The sequence below is a fragment of the Halichoerus grypus genome, chromosome 14 (genome assembly GCF_964656455.1).
Source record: "Halichoerus grypus chromosome 14, mHalGry1.hap1.1, whole genome shotgun sequence".
Lineage (NCBI taxonomy): Eukaryota > Metazoa > Chordata > Mammalia > Carnivora > Phocidae > Halichoerus > Halichoerus grypus.
Genome location: NC_135725.1, coordinates 74,885,112 through 74,899,611, shown reverse-complemented (window position 1 = coordinate 74,899,611; position 14,500 = coordinate 74,885,112). Strand labels below are relative to the sequence as shown.

The 14,500-nt window shown below is 58.9% G+C and overlaps 1 protein-coding gene across 3 annotated transcripts in view; it reads right to left on the bottom strand.

Moving 5' to 3' along the window:
- COL27A1 (collagen type XXVII alpha 1 chain) overlaps window positions 1-13,828 on the bottom strand; it is a 135,992-nt gene extending 122,164 nt beyond the window's left edge. For 2 of the 3 annotated variants that reach the window (XM_036121912.2, XM_036121913.2), the window contains exons 1-3: window positions 13,310-13,827; window positions 6,894-6,964; window positions 1,918-3,647 (exon numbers count right to left, since the gene is read on the bottom strand). In XM_036121912.2, coding sequence (XP_035977805.2) covers window positions 1,918-3,647; window positions 6,894-6,964; window positions 13,310-13,374 — 1,866 coding nt within the window. In that variant the 5' untranslated portion in view covers window positions 13,375-13,827. Of the gene's footprint in view, window positions 1-1,917; window positions 3,648-6,893; window positions 6,965-13,309 lie in introns of all 3 variants that reach the window. The other variant, XM_078061643.1, reaches the window with a different exon arrangement.
- Between the last annotated feature and the right edge of the window lie 672 nt (window positions 13,829-14,500).

The window sequence follows — 14,500 nt, the reverse complement described above, 5'->3', positions numbered from 1 at the left end:
GGGCCCTGAGTCTCAGAGTCTCAGAGTGGACACTCAGGGGAGTGGGATGGAATGTGCCGGTCTTAGCGTCTGGCACTGGGGCATCAACTTCAACTCTGCTGTGTGCCCTTGGGCAAGTCCTGGCCCTTTCTGGGCATAGTCTCTAAGCTCCTCACCTGCCCAGTGAAGAGGGTTGAATGGAATGATCCCTAAGCGCCCATCGACTGAACAGGTTGACCCCTTTGATCACAGGGAAGCTCAGGAAGATCTGGAGTGAGACCTCACCCCTGCTGATTCACATCACCGAACCCCGAGGGGAAAGTATGCAGCCCGGGCATCCGACAGGCTCAAAGGCAGATTCTCTACCCTAAAAACCACTCCTGTTCCAGTTGTGCTGGCTTGGACATGGCTGTCCTCTCTCCACCCCAAACGCAGCCTCGGGAGGCAGGGTTGACCTCCTCCACTGGATGGGGTGGAGACCCTGAGCCTCACACCCTCTCTCAGGGGAGGACAATTCACCCCCTTTTGATCTCACGGCCAGTGAGCCCAGCACCCACACAGCTTGGGAAGCCGAGCTGGCAGGGCTCAGAGGCACCCGGTGCCTGAGTCAGGCTGGGCAGCCTGGAGGGGTGAGAAGCGGTCCTTTTCTCGGCTCCCAACCTCCTGCCCTAACAGTCTCAGAGCACAGGACTTGAGCAGAGCGTTGACATAATTGCAGAGCAATGCATACAATTTCCATAAGTTCTACAATATGGTTATAATAAAAGCAGGCTCTCAGTCCCCTTGGAGACAGGCTGAATAAATATTATTCCTAATGATTATTAAAACTCATTAAGTGTGTTTGTAAGGCCTGGGAATTCCCAGCATCTGCCACCATCTCCACATTGTAGGGAGCCTAACCTCAAACACAGAGCCTGGTGGGAAACCCGGCCTCAGGGAGGAGAAAACTACACGGTGGACATCTCCAAGGCAGGAGAACAGAGCTGAGGCCTGAGCTTTCTGGAAACTCCATCCCCTCCACTCCCCGCCCGGAGGAATTGGCCTCCAGCTGCAGAAAGGTCGTTGCCCCTGGAGACAGTCCCAGGCATTCTGGAGGCACCGGGCCTGAGAACATCTCCCGCACGTGGAATGTTCTTTCTCCTTTCCTTGACTCTTCAGGCCCACCCTGATCCTCCTCACCCCAAACTCCTCTACGGGGGCCACAAATCAAACATCTATAGGAACCAGGCAGGTAAAATACACAGGGGAAAGGACTGGGTTGGAAGCCCCACATCGGGAGATGTGGGGACACACAGGAGCGGGCCTGTCCTGTCTAAAGGGGCAGCTCTGAGTGGGCCGCAAGCCAGGGGCTACTGCATCTGTCCCCCTTCCAAGAGAAGCTGGTCACCAGGTCTTTTATAAGAAATCTCCCACATTTTTAAAATGTTAGTAACTTATTAAATATTTTTAAACAATGCCAAACAAAACATGTTCAGGGCTACCTGTGTGTGACCTTTGTCCAATGCCCCCAGACGAGCTGGTGGGCTGGAGGAGCTCTCCTCCAGGAGTCAGGAGAGCTGAACTCTGGAGACTGCATGACCTGGGGGCCAGTCAGCTAGTAGTTTTCCTTAAGCCACTTGACCTTCACAGTTGGGTTAGCAAAGAATGACCCGGGGCCTGGGCCCGCCCAAGCACAGGGGTGCTCTTCACCCGGCGCTGGCCACCAAACCCAAGGCTGCCCCAGTGGACCATGGATCACAGCAGAGTGGGCAAATCACGAGCACAATGGAGATAGAGGAACAAGGGACCTGCGTGTCAGCTGAGGCCCTGCCCATAACCACCTCCCTGCTCTAAGCTGCTTCTCCAGCTCTGCCCTAATGCCAGGAGTAGCCACTTGCCCTGACTGCCCCTGCCACCCCCTTGAGCTCCAAGCAACATGCACACCTCACCCCGTCTTACCGGCAAACCACAGTCTCCCTTGGGCCCTGGAGGTCCCATCAGCAACGGGAAAGGCGTGGGTCCCGCCAGGTGGAAGAGTGAATAGCTATGACTCGTGGGCCAGGGACTGGAGGACAGGAATTGCGCTGGGGCCAATGCCGGGGCCGGGGTGGTGGGCCGGCGGGGCTGGGACTGTCTGGGGCTGGGCCTGGTTGTCAGATCATTCAACAGAACATCCCTGGCCGCCTTCCCAGGTCTGAGGGGGACGGGCTTCCGGGGGTTGCTCTTGGGTCTGGCTTTCTTTGTGGCTTCTGATCCAGAGGGTTTCTTGCTTCTGGTGGGGGCCGAGCCAGGAGCAAGGGTGGGAGGCATCGTTGTGGCTGGTGGAGCAATCCTGGGAGAGCCAGGATGGGTGACAGGTGGCCGGGGCAACACAGTGGGTCGGGGAGGTTTGTGGGTGCCGGTGCGGGCAGGGACTGGCTCACCGGCATGACTACTCATCTTGGCCTCGGTCGGGCCTGCTGGGGAAAAAGGCTTTTTGGGGGAGCCACTGGCCAGAGGTAGAGGCCGAGCGCTGGGTAGTGGAGGTCTGGGCATCACAGGGGTCCTCTGGATCGGCTTCACTGAGGGGCGGGAGGCTTTGGCAGGAAGTGGGTGGGAAGTGGGGGGCACTGGCTTCCTGGTGGGTGGGGCTGATTTGGGGAAGGAAGGCTGAGCTGCCTTCTGGGTGGGGCAGGGCTTTTTGACAGGGCCTACTGAAGGAGAAGGGACCGAAAGCCTGGCTGGATGACTTTTGGGGATCCTGGTGGCTGCGTTCTTCCGCAATGGCTGGACAGGTGTGGTGGAGCTAGCCAGAGAGGCTGGGGGCACGGGAGGGAGCACTCCCCCAGCTGACAGTTTGGCAGGTGGCAGCGGGATCCGGGCTGGGCCCCCTGCGGCCGCACGCCGGCCCGGCTCTGTGGCGCTAGTCCTCAGGGGCTTGGCGGGGGTGGCGGGCACCACAGTCCCCCTGGGATCCCTGCTTGCTGGCCGTGACCCCAGGGCTGGCGCGGCAGTGGTCAGGTTCTCCAGGCCTCGCAGGGCAAGGTCGGTCTGGAAGGTGAAGGTTGTGCCAGAGTCTCGGGGCAGGAGGGGTCCCAGCTGGGGCCGGTGTGTGTCGGCCCGGCCGCACTGCTTCCTCAGGTGGGTACAGTAATTGTGAGCGACCTGCGTCACAGGGTAGATGCTGAACTGGCACAGGGCACCTTCAAACTGGACCGCGTGCGGGTTCATCTTCCCAAAGAGGAAGGAGCCCTCGGGGTCGAGGGCTGGGTCCTTGGGGAAAGGCAGCGGGACAGACACCCGGCGCTGCCCACACGCCGTCACCAGGGTGACAGTGCGGCCACGGAGCTCCAGGGCGAGGTGATGCCAGCGCCCGTCGTGCACGTCGAGGTCCAAGGCCACAGAGCGCCGAGGCCCCAGGTGGAGGACCGTCTTGCCGGGGAGGAACTGCAGGCCCAGCTGCAGCTTGCGCTTCCGGCTGCGGACGGCAAAAAGGAAGGCATGGTTCACCCGGTGGGAGCAGAGGCTCAGCACCAGCGCCAGCTCTGTGCCCAGGGCGGCAGGAATGACGGCAGCCGTGGGGGCCTGGAGCCGGGTCCGCTGCGTAAAGATGAAGCCCGATGGGAACGGAATGACCCCCGGGGGCGGGGGGCTCCGGCCACCCCCTGCCTTCGTCCAGCTGAGGCCCAGCCGCTGGAGGACATCCACATCTGCAGAGGGAGGGCAGAGGGGGAGAGGGCGCGGTCAGGGCCAGACCCCCTCCAGGTGCCCAGACGTGGAGGACAGTCCACCCACTGCCCCGCCCCCCCTTCCCCCGGGGCCCCACGCTCGCGGCCGGGAGTGCGGAGTCGGAACCAGTCCCCTGTCTGGCCGAAGGACCCTGCCTGTACTCATTTACGACACAGACCCTGGAGCCGGACTTCCCTGAGTTCACGTGTGACTTTAGTGCCTCAGTTTCCTCATCTCTTAACTGGGATGACGGTACTGCCACACTCCAAAGTCCGTCGTGAGGGGTAAATGAGCTAGCACTCTTGAAATAAGTGCCTGGCACCCAATAATCGCTTGCAAAGGATAGCTGTTTGTGCCAGAAATAATGACCCTCACCGAGTGTTCAGGATGTTTCCCCTTCTCTGTCTCAAAAGCCCGTCTCCTCCAGGAAGCAGTCCCATGAGTGAGGGAGCAGGGTGACAGGAGTGGACGGGTCACAGGAGCTCGGTAAGGATGTCCGGCGGGCCTGATTGGTTTGACCCCCTTTAGGAACTTCCCCAGCCCCCGCCCCACCCCCTAGGTCTCTCTGTGGCCGGAGCTGCTGTCTGCACAAAAGAGGACACGTCCAATGACTGCCCCTCGCCCTGTGCAGCTTTGGACAGAGCAGAGGAAGTGATCGAGGCATCCCTGCAACCTCTGTCCTCTGGCGAAGCGTTTGGAGGTCGACAGCAGCCTGGCCAGGTCACATCCACCCAGTAGTTACATCGGTGGGGCTCGCCAGAGCCAAAGGAGGGCTTCCAGCGTGTTTATGGAAAGGATTCCTGACCTTGCCTCTCACCGGGTCATTCGACCTCCTTCAGTTGGCTCAGCTGCCCGTGTCTGCAGAAGCCAGCTCCGGAGCTCCGACTCGGAAAGGAGAGGCTGCCTCTGGAACTGGGGTCTGGCTTGGGTCCTCAGCTCCCTCCCACCCCCCAACTCCCCCCCGCTCTGCCCCGAGCTCAGCAACCTAGGCCCCGAGCGTGGTATGTGGGGTCTGCGTGGGGCTGGATGCCACGCTTAGCACTTGGCCCTCAGCCGGCAGCTGTGAGATGGATGGACAGATGGATGGATGGACAGATAGATGGGCTGGGAGAAAATGAGTGCCATACATAGTAGGCTCTGGAGTCAGAAGGGCGGACTTGAGAGCCAGACAAAGACACCTGGGAGTCTGGACTCTGAGCCTCAGTTCCCTCTGCTGTAAAACGAGGTGGTGAAGAACGCCTACATCATAGGGTTGTTGGCTGTCCTCACCATCCATGTCCAGACACCTCTGGGCAAGTCTATTCCTGACCCCTGAGCCTCAGTTTCCCTGCCTGTAAGACAAGGGAAACCAGACCTGGAGGCGGCCACAAAGTGCTGACGATGTTCTAAGAACGCTATAGTCGCAGGCTGCTTTTTCGGGCTGGTTTGGCTTGAAGACCTGTCTTCCTCCCTAAGGATCTGCTGGCCTTCATTTCACTTCAAATTCCTCCCTTCTCCCACCTCCGTCTGTCCTGAGCTCCTAAGCTAAAATAAACCGCGGCTCGAGGATTCTCCGGGTAGTGGTGTATCTCACACGTTGTCATCACAGAAACGCTCCTATTAGCACAAACTACTACTCACTACGAACAATTTCGAAGGGAGGAGGCACTTGCTGGAAAGGGGGAGGGCAGGAAGCCACCTCTCCATCCCCTCGTCCCACCTCGGCGGCCCCCGGAGCGCCGCCTCCTCCCCGCCCCCCGCACTACGTGTCCCCACACACTGCATCTTTGGTTGCTTCCACTTGCCTGACCAGCACCACCGATGAGGCCCCCCTGACCGTCCCCTCCAGGTGGGTTTCAAAGCTGACACCAGCCAGTCTCCAGGCCTCCCCCACCCCAGAGACGGTCTGCAGGGCAGGGGCAAAGCCCCACACTCTGACACCCGAGCTGGCGGAGGCCTCTGACCACCGTGGGCTCCACAGGGGATGGACAAGGACTGTTCTTGCCCAAGTGTTCAGGTAAATAATATAATTAACAGCAATAATAAACCCCAGGATTTATTGAGCACTTCCTATGAGCCAAGTGCTTCACGTGCTCTATCTCGCTCGATTCTCTCCCATCATCTATAAAGAAGATACTGTTTATCATCCCCCCCCCACCTCTTTACAGAGGAGGGTCAGAAAAGTTCGCTACAGGAACTAGCCCAAGGTCACACAGCCTATAATAAAAGGCACAGCCAGGACTTGAATCCAGATCACCTGGCTCCAGGGTCTCTGTTCTTAACACTATGCTATCCTGAGCTGGAGCCCCTCAACCTCATTGGTAAGTGGGGTGGAGAGACATCCAGAATCCAGGGGCGAGGAGCTAGGGGCCAGGGGAACGAATGCAGCCCAAGGCCAAGCTGGAAGGACCCTGCCAGCTGGCCGCCGCGAGATCCCTTTATTACATAAACCTGGCTCCATGCAGCTCCGGCCTCTCCCCAACACCCCCCACCCCCCGTTGCCTGACTCAGGACTCTGGACAGCTGTTCACCTACTTTGTGGGGGAAACAGCAAGCTCGGAAAATATGACATTTGCACAAAATGTTGCCGGGCAGCCGGAGTCTCTTCCGGGCATGGCCCTCCCCTCCCGGGGACCCAATCCCTGCCGGCGGCCAGGTCAGGCCACAGGGGCTCTGGGAGTGCCCTGCTGCCCGCCCCGGCACACGGGCATGCATGGAGGAGGGGAAGAGCCACTATTTTAGGAGGCTTTGTGGCTGTTTGACAAACAGATGTGGGAGAGGTTTCAGTTTCCCCGGACAGCTGTGTACCCAGGCCACCGCCGCTCTGGCCCCCTGGCCGGGTCCTCGGGGAGGGCAGGGAAGAACAGGATCTCACGGCAAGGGGGGGAAGCCGTGGCCTTCATGCCTCCTCTCAACAGATCTTGGTATAACCACTGTACAAATCAGGACGACTGAGGCTTACTGAACCAACGTGATTCATTCCAATTCTGCCCCCCGCCCCCGTGGGAGACAAAGGGTCACCGTCCCACATTCCTGCCTCTGAGCCCTTCCTGACCCTTACAAAACTTCAAATGTCAGTCTTCCCAGCCTGGAGAGAATTTGCCAATGATGGGCTCCATTCTACTGAGAGGAAAACTGAGGCACTGAGTTCCAATTAGGGGCATGGCTGAGTTCTCAGGTCTCTTCTGCCCTTCCTTGTCCCCCCACCCCCACCCCCCACCGCCCGCACAAAGAGAAGAGAGGATTACCTTCAGGAGCTCCTTGGGTGGAAGCCAGGTGACAGGCAAATGAGACTAAGATCCAGGTGAAGAGAAACCCCCTAGAGACGGGAAGACACAAGCAGAGGCGGTTATCAGCTTCTACCCTGGGGCCCAGATCTGCCTGGGCACTGGGAGGGGACCACCCAGTCCCCCCCACCCCTGCCCCGGCCAGGCTCGCCCACAGAAGGGGGGGCCAGGGGCAGGCTCTAGGACCCCAAAGGGTAGCCCACGCTCCTGGGGTTTCCAGGTGCAACCTCTAGGGGCAGGACCTGCTCAGGCGGCACAAGTCACAAGTACAAACGCTGCTTTTTACAGATCGATAAACCAAGGTCACAGGGCAGGGAACAGTGGGCAGAATGCCCTGGGCATCAGGAGACCTGGGGTCCAGCTTCAAATCGGCCGCTGACTCACTGGTCAACAAGGGGCCAGCCCCTCCCCATCTCTGGGCCTCAGCCCCCATCTGTACTATGGGCTAACGATCCTGAGGCCCAGTGGGCAGCAGAGCCAGGACTGAAAGGTCAGTGGGCAGACCACACTGGTCCGCGCGGATGACGGACATCCTCAAAGGACAGAAGCGATGAGAACTCCCTCTCTAGGCACAAGGTGGAGGGGGAGAAGACCCCTTAACCAGGACCAGTGCGTGCTAAGGAAGCTGCCTACTGGGCTTCATGCTGCCAGAGAAAGGGAGTAGAGAAAACAGAGAACACAATGGGGTGTCAGGCAGACCCAGGCACAAACCCGGCCCTGTTGCCTACCAGCTGTGTGACCCTGGATGAGTCACTCAGCCTCCCTGAGCCTGCCTCAGGCTCTGCAGCGCGGCCGACACTCCCTATCTTACCGGCCAGGCGTGAGGATTAAATGAGCTCATGCCTGTCAAGGGCTCGGCCTGGTGCCAGCCCCAGAAGTGCTCCTTCGGCATCAGGGCTGCCCGTGAACTCTGGGGCCTGGAAGGGTTAATGCTCTGCTCCACGGCTCCTGCCAAGATGGGCAGAGGCAGTGATCCGATTTCACCTTCCTGTGGGAGCAGCCACCGGCGACATCCGAAGCCACCCGGGGCATCTGATCCCCAAGCGGGCAGAGGGGAGGGCGGCACGTGGCCAAAGCCGGCCGGCCAGGATGCAGGCAGAGAAAACCGAGACCGGCGGGCGGTGCGGGCTAAGGCTGGGACACACAGGCCCAGGATCCATTTCCAAGAGGAAAGCTAGAATGGTGTGCTTCTGGGGAATCACGTAATCCAGGAAACCCGTCTGTTGTAATTGATGTCTGGCGCCCCACGTTCTTCCCAGCTCCCTAGGCGCCCTAGAAAACCAGCTCACACCCTCTGATTTAATGGCAATTACTCCAACTTAATTGCAATTATAATCAATAGTGATCCTGACTGGGCACCGTGGAAGACACTGGTGGTTACCTACCCACAGCCATCCCCCTGCCCTTCTTGTTCAGGGAGGCACAGACTTCAGAGGATGCTGGATGAATCTGGATAAGCCTAAGCCAATCTTGGGGATTTCATCTGCCATGCCAGTGACCGGTTTAGGCATGCATACATGACCCAAACATGGTCAGTAAGATGTAAGGGATGCCTCTTAGGGCCCCTGGGAAAGTATTTCAAAGGGACAGAGAGAAGGTTTTCTTCTAGCCTTTGTATGTTATTGAGCGAGGATGTGTTGCTGCTGCAGCCATTTTGTGCCCATGAGGTTAACAAGCTCCATGAGCACGTGAGGGTGACAGAATGGAAAAACAGTGCATATTTGATGACACTTGAGATGCTGAATTAGCAAACCCTATCACTGCCTTTCCTTCAGACCTCTTGATATGGGAGATAATAACTCCCTTTGTGTAAGCCACGTCGAATTGGGTCTTCAGTTACCCGCAGCATAAGGCAAACTAGCTGCAAAAGCACTCAGATGCTGAGGGTGGTCCCTTGAAAGCCTTCTCCAGAATCTGGGCCCTCGCACATGCTGCTCCCAAGTGCTCCTGACACCACTCTTTTGCCTGCTCAGTTCCCACACACACGTTAGATTCCAGCTTGGGCGTCACCTCCCACAGCCCACTGCGAGTACCTCACCACAGCAGGTTTCCCACGTGAGCCCACTGCCTATTTTCCTATTTCCCTTTCTAGAACAAGTCCCTGAAGGGTAGGAAACACATCTGTCTTGTTCACGTGTATTCCCAGCACCTGGCACACACGTTGTAAATGTTCAGTGTATCTTTGTAGAAGAAATAAATGGTACCTGGTATTACAGGACTCTGGACTTTAAAAGCATCTCCCCAAAGGCCCTCTCTACCTCTGACTTTTTTCCAGGGTTGCTCCTGGATAATCCTCAGCTCCCCCTCATCCTCTCCAATCTGCTGCCACTGCTGTGAAAATGTCCTTTTTCACGGGGCCAGTCCTCCCTGCCGCCACGGGCCTCGCCTCCGGCTCACCGCTAGCAATGACTAAAGGTCAGAGCGCCTAGCTGGCCCGGCGTTGCCTGGGGAGAAGAGCAGAAGTTGACCCTTCTGGCATGACCTGCCCACTTGAAGCCATGGCAGCCTCATCAGCCCTGAAAAGAAACGACAGGAGGCTTTGTTTGATGTGACAAAAACTGAGGCTTAGGGAGGGCAGGTACCTCCTCAAGGTCACCCTGGGTAGGCTCTGGGGTCATAACTCTTCAGTACTATTTCCCATGTGCACCAGGTAGACACTCCAGGAAACTGGAGCCAGACCAACTGGGGAAGAGCTATCCCAGTCGTGACAATTCCCAAAGCACAACAAAACAACTAACTGCCTAACAAAGGGTCTGAGAAGTCCTGCAATGAAGACATGGACAGGGCTTTCTGTCTACCGGCAGTCCCCAGACTTAGAGGACCAGTGAACTCCTTTTCCCTGAGAACGCCTGCTCTGAAGACACTGCGCCTCACTTCCCAGTGTCCCAACAACCTCGTTTCTGTCCCATCTCTTCCATCCTCTCTTCCCGGCCCCTTCCAGGCACAAGCCCTCACTCCTTGAATGTCTCGCTATATGATGTCACATCCACGCTGCTGAGGATGCTTCCCAAGCTGATAGAGAGACAGCAGGTGGAGAGAAGGTGTAAGAACCATACGTGTCCTTAGTCGATTTTTCTGGCTGCGGTTAGGCCAAGGTGACCACTCTGGAGAGAATAAGGATACACTTGGGGGAAATATTTTTAATCCCTGAAGGTCAGGAGAAAGAAGACTCACAGGACGATGGGCTCAGAATCTTTGCTTCAATTAAGTTTCCCAACACCATGGCTTCCAACTCAAGAATTTCAGCCCTGAAGGCCTGTTAACAAGGTATTTGCCCCTCCATTCATTCACCTTGACACCTTCTCAGACCTGAATTCTGTGTGCACTTGACTCATATCGTGCCAAAGCAAAGAGTGGGAATATACAGCGGGAGAAGGTCCTCTGAGATCAGCTAGAGGCCAGATTCCAGTCCCAACCCCTCATTGTGGAGATGGACAACTGAGGCCCAGAGAGGGGAAGTGACTTGTCTAAAGCCACACAGCATGTCAGTGACCCACATCATCCGACTCCACTACTTAGCAAACAGTCCTTTCCACTTGACTTGTCTCTCGTGGAGAAGAAATTGGACACTTACAGGGGCTTCCTATTTGCCAGAGACGGGAGTCCAACCTTTACCAACAGGAAGAGAGAGACGCGGCCTAGGGAGCCAACAAGCCATCTAAGTGAGCTCCAGGCCTGGAAAGTTGGCTCCCGGAGGGAGGCCCTGCTGACTCTTTTGCCCCCGTTCCAACGCTGTTTAGGCTACTGCTAATAACGTTTAGTGCCTGTGTTGGCTCAGACCTTTGTTCTTCCCGACTCCTGTTTTCACCACTGACTCGTGGGCTTTGGCTCAGGGAACCCAGGGCTCCAGAATGTCGGGAAGACCAGAGCAGACAGGAGGCAGCTGAGATGGCAGCTACCTAAGCGTTAGGGAACCTGACCTTGGGGGCACAGCCTGGCCACACAGCCCTCCAGGAAGGGAACCCAGGTGTTCCTACCTCTGCAAAGGGCCCTCTGCCCGCACACCAAATGTGGCTACTCTGGGACCACCAGAACCTACAGCTGCTATGCTTGGTGGGAACACACAGGATCGTAAGAGACCCATACCAACTTGAACGTCCACCAAGAGCTCAGAGCTGAGACCCAGGGCACCATAAAACACACAGGAAAGCAACCCTGTGGACTCCCGGCTTGGCTGTACGCTCAAGGGACAAGCTGGGCAGGCAGCTGGCCTCAGGACCGCAGAACAGCAAAAGGGGGACGGACCTGTCCCATCTGCCTCCGTGGACCGGCCAGGCCACCTTGTGCCCGGACAGCTGCACCCAGGCTCCTCTCTTCACACCTGATACCTCTTCCATGGGAACACAGACAGGTCATCTGTCCAGACAGGATGCAGCCCAGAATTTTCCAGTTGACTCACACATCCATTCAAGATGAAGTGAATAATAATACAAATAATGGTGGCCATTTATTGACCATTTACTACATGCCAGGCACTGTTCTAAGCCCTTTACGAGCATGGTCCTCCATTAAACCTCACTAAACCTTGTGAGCTGAGAATTAAGCTGCCCATTTTTCGGATCAGAAAGAAGGGAGCACAGAGGCGGGGGGCCTGCCCAAGCTCCCACGGCAGTCAGGATTCACACTATCTGATCCCAGGGCTCCCTCCGCCCTGCAACCTGCCACCCACCGGGCCAGGCTGCGGGATACCAAGAGGGTCCCCTGGACACAGAGCGGGGAAAGGAGAATATGCCACCAAAGTAACAGGCAGAATGTGCTCAGACAGAGACAGGGAGTGGGTGACATAGGGAGGGCAGGCCCCCAGCCAGTGCACCCCACCAGGGGAGCTGATGGCCACTGAGGTGAGACCTGAGGGGCAGCAGGGCATGTGAAAGCCCCAGGACGGGGAGCGTTCCAAGTACAAGGAGGAGAGGGAAGGAGAGACGAGACCAGCGATGTGCTCCATAGTGTCATGGAGCCTGGTCTGGGAGAGGTAAAGAGGAGCAAGGCTGCAAGGCACGCCAGGACCAGAGGGCACAGGATCTGGGGCACTGCTGTGGTGAGGGAGGCAGCGAGACTGGGCAAGGCAGAGGCCGGGTCTCAAAGCAGCATGACTGCCCATTTGCCCAAAGCTCGGGCCCCACTATGGGGTGCTCTCCTGGCACCACTTCTCTGCCCAACCACTGGCATCTGCCTTGGCACAGGGTCTTCTGGAGAAAATGAGTCAGCAGTGTGCTTACTGGTGCTGTGTGTGTGTGTGTGTGTGTGTGTGTGTGTGTGTGTGTTGTGGTGGGGGGTGGGGGAAATCTCAGCCAGCCAGCTTTTTCCAAGACATGGGAAAGGGGGGGGGGCATCGTCCCCCTGATTCCAGCTCAGAGGGGGCAGGGCATGGTGCAGCAGGGCGGAGCTACAGCCCTGACCAGCCTCTTGGGAATGTCCTCTGATTCTGGGGGCAGGATGGAAAAGGAGCAAGTCCTGCGCTTCTCTGGGCAGCATGAGCCACAGTGCACAGGGCCCTGAGGGCTGCTCCCATCCTTGCTCACTCCCACACACACCCACACTCAGTGACTCGCTCTTGCACACGCTCACTCTTTACAACTACCCCACCAGCCCCTGGGTCCCAGCTCCGCCGCAGTCCCTCCTTGGAGATTCCCTGCCCCTCCCTGGCCCCCAGTCTCTGCCTCTGTGCAATGACTCGGTTGTCTTCAGGGCCCTTTCTATTCTGACATGCTGGCTCTCACTTTTTCTCTCTCACACACGAAAAATGACAGGAACTGAGACACACACACACCCCCCCAGCCCCCAGAGAAGCGGGGAAACACTGAGACGTGCAGACCCAAACAGACTGACACACACGAGGAGACTTCCAGAAGCAGGGGACGTGCAAAGCCACACAGACGCTGAGACAGGAGAAGCCGAGACCCGGAGACCTAGACGCTTGCGGATAGTTTCACGAGAACACACTGACTTACAAGCTCGGGACCTGTAGACACCGACACCGGAACACACCGAGACAGCCAGAAACGGACACCCTTCCTCCCCCAAGCGTCCCCAAAGCCCCCTCCGCCCGCAGCCCGCCGCCCCAGGCGCCACCACCCACCCCCAATCCCGACCCCCAGGGCTGGCTCCGCACGGACCCTCCCCAGCACGGCCCCCGCCCCAACGCGATCGCGGAGCCGGGCCAGCGGGGCAGGGCAGGCAGCGCTCGCCAAGCCTCGCCGGGCCGGGGGCGCAGCCCGCGTTAACCCTTGGCGGCCCGCCTCAGAGGGGCGCGGGAAGGGGCAGGAAGCCGACGTTCCGGGGAAGCGTCCGGCGCGGCGGGGAACCCCAGCCCTCCCCCCAACCCGGGCTGGAGCAGCAGGAAGCTGGGGAGGGGGCGTCCCCGAGCTCGTACTCACCCCCCGCGCGCCGCCGCCGCCGCCGCCGCTGTGCCTCGGGCCCCCCGCGCCGATCCCGCTCCCATGGCGGGCCCCTACTTCATGCTCCCGAGCCCGGGGGGCAAGTGTGGGCGCGCCCCATGGGGCCGCCAGCCCCCCGCCCCGCCGCGCCAGGCCGGCTCAGAGCGCGCGGCCCCCGCGCCCCCAGCGCAGCCCCGCGCCCAGGGGCGCCGGAGCAGGCAGGCAGCGCGGCCGGGGCCCCGCGGGCGCCCGCGCCAGGCCCATGGTCCCAGGAGTCCCGGCGCCGCGCTCGCCCCTGCCTCGCTCTTTTTCTGCTTCCACCGAAAAGGAAGAAGAAGCAGGCAAAAAAAAGAGAGATCAAACTTTTGGAGGCGGGCTGCTGGCGGTCCCCGGAGGCAGAGCGAGGCCGGGCGAGGGCGCGCGGAGGGCGGTGGAAGCTGCCTCCCCGCCGGCCTGGGGGAGGAGAGGAAAAGGAAGGATTTGGGGGAAATGAAGGCGATTTAAAGTCTCGGCCCGCGGTGGCTCTCCACCTTCTCTCCTCCCCGCGCCGAGCCGCCCTCTGCTGCCCCATGCTGCCCCCTGCCGGCCGCAGCCGGTCACACAGCCTCGGCCGGCCCACTGCAGCCCGGCAGAGACACCCCCACCTCTGGGCCCCCCCAGTAAAAATGGGAAAACTGAGATTCACAAAGAGGAAAGAGACGGCCAAAGCTGCACAGCAGGGCGACCACAGTTCGGAGATTTGGGACTTCTGGTTTGTGAGACTGGGGGGTGCGGGGTGGGGGAAGGTCCCCGAGTTGGGGGGCCGAGATAGAAGGAGAAAGGGGACAGATACTACTGCTGAAAGGAACCCAGTGTTCCGGGGACAGATCTGGGACCAGCTCTCAGTATCTAGACTCCCACAACAGCGACAACCAAGTGTCCTACGGCCCATACACACACATACACACCCCTCTCCCCAGATTCAGAGCGCCTGGGAGAACAGACTTCCCCAGGCACATAGTGGGTGGGCTTGTTAAACGTTGGTCACCCTCTTCCCTTCCCTGTCCATTTGGTAAGAAATAGGAGCTGAACACCCCCCCCCCACACACACACACACCCCCTCAGGAGGCGACCAAAGACTCCCTCAGATCCCCCGCTGGAGCGCACAACTGCACACACCTTGACCCTGCCTCAAACGCCCAGCAAATTCGC